General features: G+C 33.2%; 2 protein-coding genes across 2 annotated transcripts in view; one reads left to right on the plus strand and one right to left on the minus strand.

Moving 5' to 3' along the window:
- LOC144858790 (YEATS domain-containing protein 4-like) overlaps window positions 1–1,799 on the minus strand; it is a 163,466-nt gene extending 161,667 nt beyond the window's left edge. The window contains exon 1 of the mRNA XM_078714907.1: window positions 1,788–1,799. The gene's annotated coding sequence lies outside the window, so the exon portion shown is untranslated. The remainder of the gene's footprint in view (window positions 1–1,787) is intronic.
- Window positions 88–15,768, plus strand: LOC144858751 (uncharacterized). Its single transcript, XM_078714856.1, has 10 exons — window positions 88–133; window positions 688–861; window positions 1,138–1,745; window positions 6,205–6,257; window positions 6,438–6,658; window positions 7,127–7,194; window positions 7,882–8,017; window positions 8,474–8,570; window positions 9,848–9,964; window positions 15,261–15,768. Exons 2-10 carry the CDS (start codon window positions 698–700, stop codon window positions 15,378–15,380), a joined length of 1,584 nt encoding a protein of 527 aa, XP_078570982.1. The 5' UTR covers window positions 88–133; window positions 688–697; the 3' UTR covers window positions 15,381–15,768.
- The last annotated feature ends 696 nt before the right edge of the window (window positions 15,769–16,464 follow it).

Below are 16,464 nucleotides of genomic sequence, written 5' to 3' on the forward strand. Positions count from 1 at the left end.
TGGATTCTATACACCTAAAATAAAATGCACCATCCCACACGAGAAAGCCAATCCTGTCTTTTGTTTATGTTGTGTTATAATTTGGGATGGAGAGAGAACCGTAGTGGCGGCGCGGGGAAGAATTTTGAAAATCGTAATATTTTTTATAGTTTTTAGGTCATCAAAAGCATATATTAACCTAGAGACAGTCTAGGGAAATAGTTGACATTAAACACAGGCCCAGCCAAGAGTGCTAGCTAGTACTTTAAGTTTATTATTGCTATATTTTCGCAACAAGTTAGGCTAGCCAGTACTCTAGCTAGCCTAGGCCTAGGCCCTAGTCTTATTTTGTGCTAGCCGCCTAGCCTAGGCTCAAGTTAGTGGCAATCCTACCGAGTTAGTTTGGCCCCTCTGCTGGTAAACTGAGGTGCCGACTGTTTGAGAGACTAATTAGCCTAGGCCTCCTACTACTACTAGTATAGCCTTACTGTTGACCGTGCATATATATATATATATAGGCCCTATAGGAAACATTTAATTTTAAGTATGGTCTGTTGACACTAAATTGAACACAGTTCAGCTTTTAACAGTGACTGACTGACGTTGACTGTGCTGTTGTACTACACTACAGCCATTTGAGACTTTTGATCCAATTTTAGTTATGTTAAATATTTATAAAAATTTTAAATAAATCTATTGTTTTGTTAGGCATAACACAATGTACAAACATGTTGCATCAAACGCTGAAGACCTCACAGGGTTACGGAATGACTACCAAGACCTAATGCAACAACTACAAAGCAGACAGAATATGTTGAGGTCAAAGTTTACAGATAATGTACCAAAGGCAACTTCTAAAAGAAGCAGACGACAACAAGAAAAGTAATTTCAAGATGAAATGTGTTGGCTAATCATTTTACAATTTACTATCTTGGTCAATGTTGATGATATGTTTTTTGAAATTAATCATAACATTAAAATGAATTATATCAAATTCTAATAACTATTGTAACAAGTCAACCTGTTTTTTTGCCACTTTTTTTGTTGATCTTATTAGAGATGAAAATTGTTGACAATTTGTATTTAAAACATTGGATGTTGAGTTTACTATATTATATATACATACAAACTAGTTTGACTACAATATCTTTTTTTTAGTCTGGAAAGCTCAAGTGCAAAACGCAAGAAAATCTTTGAGAATAAGAGATCTGAGCAAATATTTATGGGAAACCATAAAACATCCACACCGTGCAGGTCCAGGCGCCATTCTAGACCTAGAGATAAAATCCAAACCACTACTAAGCTACCAAACCAGTATCAACCAGATAGAACTACTTTAAATCAGTCTCCTGACCATCATAAACTGGATTCAACTGGTCTGAAGTTAAGAAAATCAGATAACATTTTATCAAGACACTCAACGATCATAGAAAATGAGGATTTGGCTTTTGGTAGTGGAAATCGTAGACCTAAAAGGCCATACCCTACACCATTAAGGACCAGTAACACATCTAGTTCTTCTACGTGGCACCATCATACGTCAACTCCTAAATCAATCCTGAGATCTAAAAATAGCCCAAATAAAAAGATAGCTTCATCTTCAGTAGAGAAAGAAAATACTGTACCGAGAAGATCATTACGACTTTCTCGCAGCCCACACTTTCATTCAGAAGCGCTGCGATTAGATTACCATAATGAAATGATGAAGCGAAGAAGGTTGTCTAATTCTATGAACAATTCCTATACAGCACAACTTGATCATACTGGTAACAACCGGCCTAAACCAGTTAGAACTGAAGCTGTGACACAAGGCCTAAAGTCTATACTAGTTAGGGAATTTTAGGTCAAAAAAATGCCAATCTGTGAAATAATTATTAACAAAGGTTTTTCAGTGGATTTATGTTCTAATGCATCCCAAGTCATCCCAAAAAATTCCTCCATGAATTTTGACCTGGGGAAAGGGGGTCATTTTGAGGTCAAAGGTCATTTGGTGTCAAATTAGAGATACGCCTGTTATTGTTTTAATAACTTTGTGAATTTTGAATGTACCTCATTTTATTTAGTATCAAATGATAGCTTACTAAATTATCTTTATTTTGATATATAGTTATGCAGGTATATATTGGGTTATAGTATGAATTTTGGTCAATTAATACTAATTTATAAGCATTTTTTCCAAAAAAACAAAAAAATTATATTTTTTACACCAGAAAAAAAAATTAAGGTAGCACTCAATGGTAACAAAACTTCTCTAAAAATATCTCTCCAATATAATGATCATGTGTAAAAAAATTTGAATCATTTGATAGTTGATTGTGGACATGGGTGTAGATTGAAGTTATTGAGACTAAAACTGAGAAATATCATGTTTTTCATGTACTCTGTACTGTTTATCATGTAAACAAAATGGCCACTATTTTCATACAACATGCTATACTGTATTGAGTTAATTTTGGTGTCAAATTGTTCACAATGTATATGTTAATATTAGTTCTAATAGAAAATTTTTTGTAAAATTGACCGGAAACCCCATTTCCAGCAATTTTGACCTTTGACCTCTTTTCGCCATATCTAAGTAACGGCAGGTCGGAGAGAATTAAAACTAGGAGCAAATTGTTCCCAATATGTATATTTATATTCAGTTTAACAGAAGATCTTGCTTGAAAATGACCGGAAGTGTGGTTATTGACCTTTGACCTCTTTTTGCCATATCTAAGTAACGGCAGGTCGGAGAGAATTAAAACTAAGAGCAAATTGTTCCCAAGATATATATTTATATTCAGTTTAACAGAAGATATTGACCTTTGACATAAATTTATAGTTTATTTATTCTAGTATTACTTCTATCATCACCCATTTTTTATGAAATTTTAACCTTTGAGTTGTTTTTCTCATCTAAATAATGACATGGCATAGAGAGTTGGAACTAAGCGCAAATAGTTTATAATAGATATATATTTATATTTAATCTAATGGATTATATTGTTTGAAAATAACTATACAAGAAGTACATAGGAGCCTCTCGGGATGGATTTTAATTCAAAGAGGTGATGGGGCGGGGGGTGTGTGGTGGTTGTTTGGTAACATATAATATTATATCTTAATTTAAAGAAATATTTACAGAATGGTCAGAAGTTATTGGACAACATAATACAGTGTTAATATGTCTCAACCAAAGTTAAAATTTGAGCTGCAGAGCACCTTAAAGATTTATTGAGTACTTTTTCCCACATAGACCGATGCAAGGGACCCACAGTTCGATCCGATTCAAGGCCAATTTATAGGCCATAGAGTACCCAAAAGGTTCATTTGGGCAAATCGATATGAGTTCCTTAGAATCGTATGTAATAGCTTTTTCCCATATGGTCGAATCCATATTATAAGACAAACAGTTTCATCCAGATATCCATGTATCTCCAATAAAGGGCATGTATGGCCTTAGAGAATCCAGAGGTTACCCCTGGTTCATTTTGGCAAATCCATATGGGTTCCTTAAGGATCAGGCTGGAATCCACAGTTTTACCCGATATATTTCTAATACAGGGCCTTATGTAGCCAAATGCATTGATCTGATACATGGGCCAAATGTAGAACTGAACATAATCATAATAATAATATCCTGGATTTATATAGCTCCTAATATTGTGAAACCTCTAAGCAATGTACACAAACTAATACGATTAAAGGGATTCCAACCATGCCAAAAATTAAACCCAACCGAAGTAAGGGGATACGCGCTCGTCACTAACCAGAGATCGGTCTAATTAAACCTCGGACAGCACCAGTTGTGTCTCGGTCATCCCGGACTTGGGCGCCTCCTGCCATACTTAAACTAGATCTAAAAAAATCTAGGTGGCATGGAAAAGGAGAAAAAAGGGGAGTAATATGCTTTATTAAACAATATATGTTAAAAAATATGTCTTTTAAGAAGCCTCTTAAAAAGAGCCATTGACTGTGCATCTTTAATGCAGTTTGGAAGAGAATTCTAAAGCATAGGAGCTGCATAAGATAATGCACGGTGACCATAAGATGGTCTTCACTTTAGCAGGAACAAGATGATTCTGAGAATTGGAACGAAGACTGACAACAGGATTGCGGAGTGAAAACACGAAGAGATTTATATGTGAGCAGCAATATCTTGAAGTTGAGACGCTCCTTCACAGGAAGCCAGTGCAGTTCATGTAAGATAGGTGTTATGTGGTTCGACACACTATACGGGCAGCACTATTTTGTAGCATCTGCAACTTCCTAAGCAGGGTCTTGGGCAGTGCGACATGAATACTGTTACAGTAGTGCAGACGTGATGATATAAAGGCATGCAGAAGTCGTGTAGTTGTTACCCTATCCAGAAATCTACAAATTAGACCAATCTTCCTAATCCCAACCATAGCAGAACGATGGCATTGATGTTAGCATCCATCTGCAAGTGGGAATCCATGTAAACCCTAAGATTTCGAACTTTCGAACTGGGGATGGCTTAAGATCTAATACAGAAGATGGTTGCAATGGCAGAGATGATGTAATATGGATAAGCATACAGTAGAGAACCACGGAAGGGTCTAAATAGATGACTTGCTGTTGGTTCATTTTAGGCAAATCCATATGGATTCCTTAAGGATCGAGAGTGCACAGGCAGCTTTATTCCATGAACCCACATTGTCATCCATTATATTTCCAATATGGGGCTTTATGTAGCCCCAGCCACATAGTGAACCCAGAAGGTATCCATGAAGGACCTGCCCTTGGGTTAATTTGGGTAAATCCATAAATGTTCCTTAAGTATCGAGGGTGCACAGGCAGATTTATTTCATGGACATATCTATATGAACCCACATTTTCATCCCACATACAGTATTTCCAATATAGGGCCTCTTGTAGCCCAACATAGAGAATCCAGAAGGGTCCATGGAAGATCGGCCCTTGGGTTCATTTGGGCAAATCCATAATCAAGATCAAGGGTGCATATTTAGTTTTATTATATATGGTCCAATCTATGAACTATTTACCCCATATTAATTACTTATATTAATACAGGGCCTTATGTAGCGCACCACATAGAGATCCCAAAAGGGTCCTTAGAGGGTTCATTCGGGCAAATCCATATGGGTTAGGTTTTTTTTTTTAGTTTATCCTGTTATGAGACAGACTATATGAGAAATGTTTGACCCATGTCCATTACAGAGCCGGTATGGCCCATGGATATATCATGTGAGATTAGGAGGAGACAAAATTAACTTTTGGGATAAGGGTACTTTATTATACAATAACAAAATATGTGAGGTCAGAAGACATAATTAACTTTTTCGGATAGGGATACATTATGGGTGTGTGTTTATTTTGTGTGTGTAATGGCGTTTTGTTCGAACCTTAGTTAATATATGGCTCCTCCCACTCAGACTTGCCTTTTGCCACCTTCTTTTAATTTCTAGTTTTAATTACACAGAATTGAAATTTTGACATTCTTTTAATGACTCTCTGATGAAAGTTATGATTTGTATGTTACATTTTATTTTTTTAAACCTTATTATTACGTTTCATTGTTGTTGTTTATTATTTTTCTATTCTGCAATTGAAGGAAATAAATGTTTATTTTGAATTTGAATTTATTATGATAGGAGAATTCAAATATGTAATCGGGCTAAATGTTTTTCAGCATTAAATAAAGCTTTGTTTGAGGAAAATACCATAATAAACAATTTTTGGTAGAATAGGCCTACTTTATTAATATATATGAATATGCCCATAAGAAACATTAAGTCTCTACGACCAATGGTCTTCAGAATACAGCTTCATGACCATCTAAGGTCATGATTTTCCACCATTTCTAATTCATTTTTTATAAAATACTTTATTACAAGTAATATAAATATGCATATAAGAAACATTTTGATGCCAAAAGTAAGTCTCTAGGACCAAGGATCGCCGAGATACATGTGTTATATGCCTTAAAAGGTCAAAGGTTATTTTCCACCATTTCTAATGAATTTTTGAAAAAATACTTCATTAAAGTAAATATAAATATGTATATAAGGAACATTTTGGTGCAAAAACTAAATCTCTCGGACCAATGGTTACCGAGATACAGTGTCATATGCCTTGTAAGGTCAAAGGTCAAATTTAACCACTTTCCCCATCCCCTGATGTCTGGAGGAATTTTTTGGTGTATATTGGTATGTGATAGAGTATGAATCTGCAAAAAAACCTTTGTTAATAATTTTTTCACAGAAAAATCAAGATATTCCCTAACTATACTATTGCCTGGTCATAAAACAAGAAAGGCAAGTTGTTAGATCACCAATTTTCTAAAATATTTACCACGATTTTTCTTTCTTACAATTTTGGTTTTTGGCCTTGTTAAGCATTGTTTATTGTTTTCTATCAGTTGCTTCTAAAATAATGTTAAGCAATACTTTTTTAACTTTCAAACATACTAAAATTGTATGATCCTCTTTTTTTAGACACCGAACCGTGTTAGTTTTCGCTTGCATGATGCTTCTCCAGGTCAATCCCTCCTTGATCAAAGTGGAAGAGTCCAACCATTGCTTGGCTATGATTGGATAGCTGGTTTGCTTGATGCGGAAGATACCATTTCAGAGAGATCAGATGCTTATTTTGATGAGTTGAAGGATTTTCGCAGAGTGAACAGAGAAGATTGTGTTTATAGACAACCAGAGGACAGGTATATTGTGTTTAATCATTTATTTTTACTAAACAAACTTTCATTTTTGTCCAAGCAATCCCACGTTCAAACACCCATTCTTGTCTGATGTCATCATTTGGTCTAACATAGAATTTGGATGGGAGACCATTTGGGAATATTTGGTGCTGTATATAAACTTTAAATAGAGTGATGTGGCGTGATGGTAAGTGATTGGACAAGCATTTGAGAGACATGTGTTCGAGCCTGTCATATTGTTTGTATCCACAGACAAAATGCTTTATTGTCATTGCCTCGTCCTTCGGTTGAGATGTAACATTGTTCAAAATATAGCCTGAGGTGATCTGAAGATTATATTAACTAAAGTCAAAGTAGATGTGAGATAATTACAAGTTTACAAAGACTGCCCTCTTTTGTAACAATAAAAAATGATTTTATATTGTAGCGTTTTTAAAAGTTGTTCAACTTCCCATGTATTTTATTTAACAGATCGTCGTCTGCAACGATTCCTGGATTGCCAACACCAACGATTACACATCCAACAGACACGCACCAATGTAGGTCTTACTACTTACTACTATACCCTTTTCACACCTCCTGATCAGTACCTTTCGAGAATGTACAGTATTTAGATGTTCAACCCTCCATGTTTTGGCCTCTGGAACAAACACCAATGTTGATGCCTAGGTGTGTGCAAACTCCAGAGTCTAGGCAAAGGGTTGTTGTATTATCTTTGCTCTTGCACTACAACTGCATTTAACCACAAAATCTTCACCCAGGTGTTTTGTTTATGAATTTCAGATCTAGGAATTAGGCAGTAGGTTTTACACTAAACTTTATAGAATGTTAATACTAAGTAACAAATTAGAGAGAGTAGATTTATGGTATTACATTTTATTGCCTAACTCACACTGCTGTTATTGTTGTAATAATTAAATGATGATGATAAGTAATTTTATTATTATTACAATTACTATAGATCATTCTGACGTATATTATTTATTAATTTAATTTTCTGAATGAATAATTTGTTTTTTACAATGCAATTTTATTTTATATAGCTTAATTTTCTCTATTTAATCATTAAATTAATTGTCCTCTTCACGTTATTGCCTTTTAATAAATTTAAATGATTAAATTCATTTATTGCTATTTTCTTTCAGTATATTTTTTTCCAATTACTGTACATTCTGTATGTTAACTGCAATTATTTAATAATGTGTGAATTTCTTTCTACTGTTTAGGTTTGCATAATTATACTCTAAATGACCGTCTGTTTGTTGTTCCTGTGCATGGCAACCAACAAGGAGAGAGCACTTGTCCAATATGCCATGAATCCCGCACAGCTGAAGTCAAGAGAGGATCACCATCTTATATAAGGTATTCATAATAATAAAACTTGGTTCCCACTCGTATTTTTGAACAATCACAAGCGATGAATTATTCAACTATCCACTTGTCATTAGTACTTTATACAAGGCGCAGGCTTATACCCTTTTCACACCTGCAAAAAGTATCAAATTGTAACCAGGTTTGTGGAAAATCTCCTGATATTTTCCAAGGGACATCTCAGAAGAGAAACACACTGACAAGAGGCCTGTTTCTTTTGTTCCGAGTTGTTACTGCGCGTTCATGTATTGCTCTGTATTAAACTGACCAATCAGTAATAAAATAGTGCGCTTTCTCCCGAAATTTCTCACAGTATGTGCATGTTTGAAAATGTGTAATAAATTGAGAGATCAAACCTGGTTACAAGTTGTAACAATTTATGCAGATGTGAAAAGGGATAATTAATATCATAATTTTAAAAGATACACAATACTTCCCTTTTCTTAGAGTTAGCATTCCAAGATCAACCTTACGCTCACCATATAAATTGCGCCCTCACAGACGATGTAGTTTTGATGCAACGGATACATTAGGTCTTTCACAGGTAAGGTCAAATGTTAAGGATCATAAATTTTATAGAAAAATATTTTATTTATGTCATGAATATAATTGGTTTGTTTATGATGGCACTGAAATGTATTGAAATATTATCATACATACATGTACAGCTTTGTCTACACTATCAAACTAGTGTGATGTGCCCAAATATGGTAGAGATATTCCCAAATATAGTAGTGATATGACATCATCATGTCCATATATCAAATTTTTTTGTCACAAAAAGTTTGATAGTGTAGACAGAGCTTTAAATGTACATATGATAATATTTCAATACATTTCAGTGCCATCATAAACCAATTATATTTATGGTATAAATAAAATATTTTCCTATAAAATTTAAATAAGACATCCGAATGTTTTTTTATTTAAACAAATACAAAATTTACTGAACCAACTGATGAATCAAGAATCTGGAACAATTTACCAAGTTATATTAAATATTTTAATGACTCATTTTTTATTTTAACCAATGACAGTATGTGAAGCGCCGCTGATTATGAGCTTTGCATAGAAATGGGCGCTATATAAATGTTAATGATCTAAATAATATATAAACAAATTGCAATGCCATGAAAATTGAGATGCCTTGCTATGCACGGAATATTATTGCAGCACCTTCTGTAATTCTGTACTTTTTCCAAACCTGAGGATTTTCCCCTTATGAGAGTTTCAACTGTATTATGTATAAGGTATTTTGTACAATACAGTGTTATTGACCTTTAGTGAATTTTCCGATATAAAACAATGACATGAAAATTAGTGTTGATTTATGGTACTGGAAGCAACGACGCAGATCCGTTTCTAATAGTGAGGTGGGAGGGGAGGGGGGAGACGTATAAAAATGAAATACTTTGCGAGCGAAGGGAGCAACATTAGGATGGGGTCCAGGCGGCTGCCAAGGACCCCCGGATCTTTGATTAACTTATAGGTCGTTTCAATCGATTTCTGAGCACATAAAAATTCCGCCCAGAAGAATACAATCATTTTAAGGCACACACTTTTTAGGCACTGGTCCTGATGTGCCACTGGTTATATTCATGCAAAATCTATTCTTCTTAGATACTGAATTTTCTGAAATTAAAACATACGATACGTCTTACTCTAAGTCTTATTTTCTATTTCATTTCAACAATTTCATGATTTTGCTGTTGAAAAAACTAAACTAAACTAACTAAAAAATAAATATGTGGTGGGGGACAGGATCTGCGCCTGTGATCGATTATTTTTTAATCTTTCTTTTCTTTATTGTTATTAATACAGCATTGCTTGGCTGGTTGGGAAAACAGTCGTCCATCTATGTTGCCAATGGCAACAAACATTGACCTTAAGGATGCCCTTCGACCCCAGTCACTGAGAGAGGGAACTGTGGGCAATGAGGTAATTTGAAAATTGATTTTAATACCATAAATAAGAACACTAGTTCATGTGCACTTTACATAGTACATCTTTCGAGGCAAGTAGGGAGTTACCCCGGTGTACTAGCTCACACGGCCACTGTCGTGAACAGAAGAGGTTGTGCGGTAGTTGGCAGCACCAACATGAGTGGAGCCTTTTGTTGAAAAGGTGTAACAACTAAGTCCCCAGCGCCATGAATGCTATTGTTGCAGATACTGTGCTATATAAATCTTTATTATTATTTTTTTTAATGCATTTTATTTTATTCAACACCTCACAACAGACTATATGATTTACCTACCTGATATTATCTAAAAATAACCAATGAAACTGTTATACAGTATTACAATTAATTGAAAACCAAATTAAAACAATCATCATAATCTATCGTAACCGCCACACCTTAATCAGATATTACCAATACAGATATTATGAGGAATATTAAACTATTAAATATAGAGTCACATGGTATACTGTGATATACTTGATAACTGTTGGAATAAAGTCTCATTATTATTAACTAATTTGAAAGTAAAACTATTTTTAAGTTTTTATAGTTTCTTATCGAAATAAACACGGAAACTTAACGAAAAATATCAAAACTGTCTTTTAAAATTTGTTGGTATATTAACTAGCAAAATTATTTATAGCTTCTAAAAAAACAGTTTCTAAAAATAGATTAATTGTGAAATTCATTTCTAGGTAACTTTATCTGCAGAGTTTTTATTAGTCTGAGCAACGTACTTGCAATCCTGATGAAATATTGTTGTTTGTTTCATAAGCAAATGTTTTTACTCTCATTATTAATAATAGTATACAATCGTGATTTGATCAAAGAGATGCTATAATTGATAGAGAGAACTAGATGATAGCAAAGTGATGACAACAGAAACTCCTTAAAACGGTTGCAACAAATTATTTTGTATAAACTAATTACATATTATTGTATGAAGAACCACATCAGAACATACAGTATAAATTATTTTTTTTATAGTACAGTTTTAATAAAAGTAACCCATTATAATGGTCTTTAATTCAATAGCAAGGGCGTGTGGCGCAGTGTGTTGGACTACTGATCGTGTGATCGTGGTTCGAATCCCACTCTCGCCGCATTGCTTGATACTTTACTTAGGTTTGCCTCTCTCCACCCAGGTGTATAAATGAATACCCGGTTAGATCAAGACACAACTTTGCGCTGATTACTAGCTGCATATGGGAGTATGTTTCCATCGTGTTTGGTCCAAAAAATGAGTGGGTTAATAATGAGAAGCGCTTAGAAGCATTGTGTAGAGGATGACACAATGGTGTTTCTGATTGGCCAATGTGATGCTCTCTATTTAATTAACTCTATGGTTTTATTCTGTATAGAAGGGTTACCCTCATCAAGATATTATAGATTTGTGTAGTGATTTATGTGATTTACGTAATTTATTATATTTATTTAATATTTTACAGTATGTACTAAATAATATTTTTTAACAGATTTACTGCAGCAGTCATATGGTTCTTGTCTTCCCAGTCAGGAGTCTGCCCTCTAGCCAATCTAGTAATACCTCAATGGTTACCATTCATGAAATGAAATATTTACTACCTCTTTGCTAAACAGTTACTTTATTTATTCTTCAATATTTTTATTTTTACCTTGTACTTGCATACCTTTTATTTTATACAGCCTAACTAAAATTTATTTAAAGCTATATTATTATTAGATACATAATAATAATATACAATTTCTAATTATTTTTTAAATCTTTTTATCTTAGTGCATTCTATCCTATTAAAACTTGTTTAATGTTTTAAAATCATTTTGGAGTTAAAGTTAAAAGTTAAAGTCCAGTTCAGTTTTCTAATGTCTTTTCGCTACTTGGACTACAGTTTAGATGTAGTCTCCAAAAAAATTCATGATGATAAGAATTATTGTGCATTCATCTTCTTTGAAATATTTTACAGTATATAATATCTTATTGTCAAATATACATTTTTTCTTCCTTTGTGCATCAATTAAAAATATTAAAATAAAAAATAGATTTAAAGAAGAAAATATAAATTTCTTAAAAATATAAAAAATTATTAACATATCAAATTTCATAATATATAAAAAAAAATGCATATACAAAATACAAACCGACCAAAGTTTTAGCCTTTTTTTTTGTAGTTTTTAAATTTTAGTCAAATTAAAATGATTTTAAATATCAAAAAAAATGTGGTTTAATTATTCCACATTGTTGAAGGAAATATTTCTTGTTTGTTTTGGAGATATTTTTGTGGTAATTTAGTTATTTCCTCATATTAAAAATTAGCATTATCTATATCAGCATTTATTTAGAAATGACAACATGTACAGTTTGAAATTGAAAATAACAAAAAATTGTTTACAAATATCAGTATTATTACATTGTTTAAAGATGCATTGTCCTTGAAAAATGAAAATGATTTAAATCAGACTTTGAATAGGTTATTTTGTAGTTAATATTTAAAAGTTAATCACCTCCATAGAAAAAAAAAACAAACAAAAATAATGTTTTTACTTATAAAATAACAAAATAAATGGTTAATGAAACAAAAAACCCATTGGCTGGGAGCCGATTTTAACTATTTTTGGCTTTAAATTACATTATTTTTTCAATCCAATTTTTGGTCATAACTATTATATGACATTAAAATGGCATATATACAAACATTTTTTTTTTAAGAATCACTTTTTCAGAGGGACAATATATCTTTAACCAGTACATTCAATTAACAAGACCATATACATAGCTGCAGTCGCGTGCACAAATTAAAGTTAGCGTTTACCGACCAACCGACCGACACAGTGAGCTGTAGAGTCGCGTTTGCACACGACTAAAAAAGAAAAAATTGTTCAGCCATTATGATGTATCACATTGTTCTTTACTTGAATAAAGCTGTTGGCAACGAGCTACAGTCCTCATAGTCGTCACTTATAAAACTATCGCGATTTACTTTACGTGATTCCAACGTGAGATTTTTCATTATCTTACTGCTATCAGTCGGTTTAGGAAGTGTGGCTGGTGGTCTCCTAAAAAATGGATTTCTCTGCGTCATTTTCTGATGTTGTCGATTTTCTTCTGTGTTCCAGTTCTCATATACAATGTTAACATTTGTGACATATCCGGGATTTTCTCCTGAAATTCTTCTCGAATTTCGTGATAAACGGTCTTCTGTAATGTCCGTCACCGATCTTCCCAATCGAGGTCTAAAAACTGAGCTGTTAGGTGGTGGAGAATTTTTTGTAGGACTCGGAGATGATAATTTCCTTTCACTTTTCTGTGAGGTTTTTGGTACCAACTGATCTACCGAGATTGTTCGTTGTAAGGCTACAAATTCGTTACGGTACCCATCACCAACTGTATGACACTTTTGACATTGATCAATTTCTTCGTTTGTATAGAACGGTTTAATTAAGGGTAACGTTTTGACGGCACTGTTAAGTTTTGGTTCCCAGTTCGGAACCAAGTAATCTTCTTTTGTCAGATCATCAGCGCTATTATAAATGTTGCTTGACGAGGACAAATTCTCGTAATCGGATATCATTGTATAATCACCTTCACTATCACCTGCAATGTAAGTGTAATCTTCTTGTGTTTCATCCATTTCAAATTGTTTACTCCCGTTCGCACTAATACGATTATCACTTGGCTGCTCTGTAACTGGGACTGGTTTACTCTCATTCACACTAATACGTTTATCACTTCGCTGATCTGGAACTAGTACCTCATCACTGATGGGTTTGTTAGTGTCAACATTTGTCGAGCTATTTCTAACATTGATTCTTTCTGTTGGAGGCGTTGTTATCGTCTGTGTGTTCATGGCATTTGAAGCCATTGGGAATGACGACGCATCGTCATCTAAGTTACGCGATAAAGTATCGTGACGACGATATGTAGTCGTTTTTGAATCCGACCTTGGCAATGCTTGACTGTTTCTTTTTTGCCGACTGTAAATGAAAGTGGAGTAAGGAATCGTAATTAATAAGAACAAACCAATAACTACCGCACAGCACATTATGAGAAAACTTTGTTTGGTAAAAATAAAATAGCCATCTTCCGGACATATCTCGATTGTGAAATTTGCGCAATTTGCGCACGTGTACATTCCACGTTCGTCAGAGCAGTCTTCCGTTTTGCCTTCATCTAAATACATGATAATACTTGCACCATATATTTTTCTACAATTAGTAGATAAACTTGTTGATAGTATTGAAGTCAGGATCACAACAAAAAGTAGAACGGTTGCATTAAACTTGGCCATCGTTCCTTTTCTGACTTTTAAAATTCAATCTCAATGTACAGGCAAATTTGTTTACGTCGTTCTTAAATTCAGTTCATTTTTTTTCCCTGTCCAACATTTTTAATTGCAAAAGTCTGAAGATAAATTTCAAATCTTAATCAACATATGCCTCGTTTTTTACTCATTTATTTGTACTCATACAAGTATTTGTAGGTTTTAAAATTCTGTTCTTGATTTTTCCCGTTCCTCTCCTCTGTCAATTCAACATTAAACATAATATTTTGAACTAAACCGTCACATAAAATCGCTTGTTTGTGCAAAAGCCATCAGCTCTTCTTAAAGTTCTGCATGCAATTACTCTTTTATCTGCAATCAAAATTAGTTTCAAATATGCGAAAATTTGGCCAACGATCTTCCTTCTCTAAGTTGCATATTTTGGTTAGTAGTTAAACTATGTACACATACTCCCACTGTTCTATCCATAATGTATTTAGCTCAAACATTATACAACTATTAAATAAAAATACAGTCAATCAATTTTTCATTGAAACAAGGAAATGGGAGGTTCGTGTTGTAAGTTGTGGTTTCAGTTTTGAAATTATTATAAAATCATTCATGGTGTTTTTATTAATCTAGGAAATTCATAATTTTTACTGTATTGGAATATTTATTATTATAAAAATAATCAATGAGTTCAATGATACAAATATTTTCATTTAGTAAAAAATGAAAATATTCTGAAAATAGAACATTCATCATTTACATGAACATATTTGTTCCATTGCACAAATATAAAAATAATTTGTTTTATGTAATAACATCTAAAGTAGTCGAAGTGATTGAATATAACAAGAATAAACATGCATAGTACAAATTGAAAAATGCACTCTTGATGTCACGTTGGTTCAATAGAGTACTTATTGAATGTCATGTGACCCAAACAAAATGATTTGCTGTTTTACTATTATAAAAAAATGAAAACTGTACCCACATGCTGTACTAAACCATTTCATTATATTATTTTCAGAATCTTTACAATTCGAGTAAACGCCTACCATTGGTTCCAACTGAGAGAACTCAACGACTACTGAATCGGTCACGGTCCATACAAAACCAGCTGAATAGAATGAAGAACAAACATGCGTAGTCGATACAGACCATATGACTTATGTTAATTGTTCAGTTTTGCTTGTGTCTATAGTGTATTAGGAAGGATTCATATTTTTGCTTGAGTGGGGGTTTCATAGGGGAGCCCCGTGGTTTCCACATGGGAATAATGATAAGCAAAAAAACTAAAACGAGGAGAAAAAAATGTTCTTCAATAATAGTACCAGTGGTTTCATTAGCTCTAAAAAAATGTGAGAGGGGTTAGTGGGTGTCAAAACCTGTAGATCAAACTTTAACTTGAACATATTCTGAATAAGTTACACATACACAGTAATGTTATTACAAATTAATATTCGTACAGTAGTAGTAGAATTTATTGCCTGCGGATGATCTACAATTCCAAAGCATTTTGCTACAATTTGTACAGTATTACTTTTTTAGTTTAATTGTGTTTTTTTTAGATGGAGTAGGCGTGTTGAGTGTTTATGTTACTGCCACGACCCGACCCCCCTCCCCCCCCCCCCCCCTTTGAATGAATATGGTATATATTTCATATTTGGAGACTTGGCAAAGATCATTGTGCAGTTTTTTAAAGTAGATTGTCACACTTATAACGCAAGAAATAAACAGGATGATGTATGATAAGATGAAAAACAACATTACAGTTTTTACGGTCTGAAAATTTGGCACATGTTTATCCTTTCATTTTTTGATATAAATGGGTCCTCAACACCATAATATGGTTAATGGCAATATATGTGCACATATAACATTATTAGTGAATAATAATTGAATTTTAAAAAGTCCATATTACCATATCACCATTTGATGATGTTGTAGGACCACTTTATACTTTTTCTACAAATTCCCTGTACTATAGTTGCAAAATCACAATATAGAATTATTAATATAATATGCATTAATATTGCTATATGTGCACATATATTTCCATTGACCATCTTATGGTGTCCCTGTTTATATTGAAAAATAAATACTGTAGGTCCAAATTGTCCAATTCTTCAACAAATTTCATGTACTATAGTAGTGATTTTTTGCAAATTACCCAAAATATAGACTTTTTATAATTAAATTATTGTTCACTAATAGTACTATGTGTACTTATA

The sequence above is a fragment of the Antedon bifida genome, chromosome 2 (assembly GCF_963402885.1).
Source record: "Antedon bifida chromosome 2, ecAntBifi1.1, whole genome shotgun sequence".
Lineage (NCBI taxonomy): Eukaryota > Metazoa > Echinodermata > Crinoidea > Comatulida > Antedonidae > Antedon > Antedon bifida.

What these genes read in the sequence shown, in the direction of transcription:
- LOC144858751 (XM_078714856.1), top strand. Translation starts at nt 698, where the DNA reads ATGTACAAACATGTTGCATCAAACGCTGAAGACCTCACAGGGTTACGG. An exon ending in TCCAACAGACACGCACCAAT is followed by an intron (nt 7,195 to 7,881) that starts GTAGGTCTTACT and finishes TCTACTGTTTAG; the next exon opens with GTTTGCATAATTATACTCTA. An exon ending in ATACATTAGGTCTTTCACAG is followed by an intron (nt 8,571 to 9,847) that starts GTAAGGTCAAAT and finishes TTATTAATACAG; the next exon opens with CATTGCTTGGCTGGTTGGGA.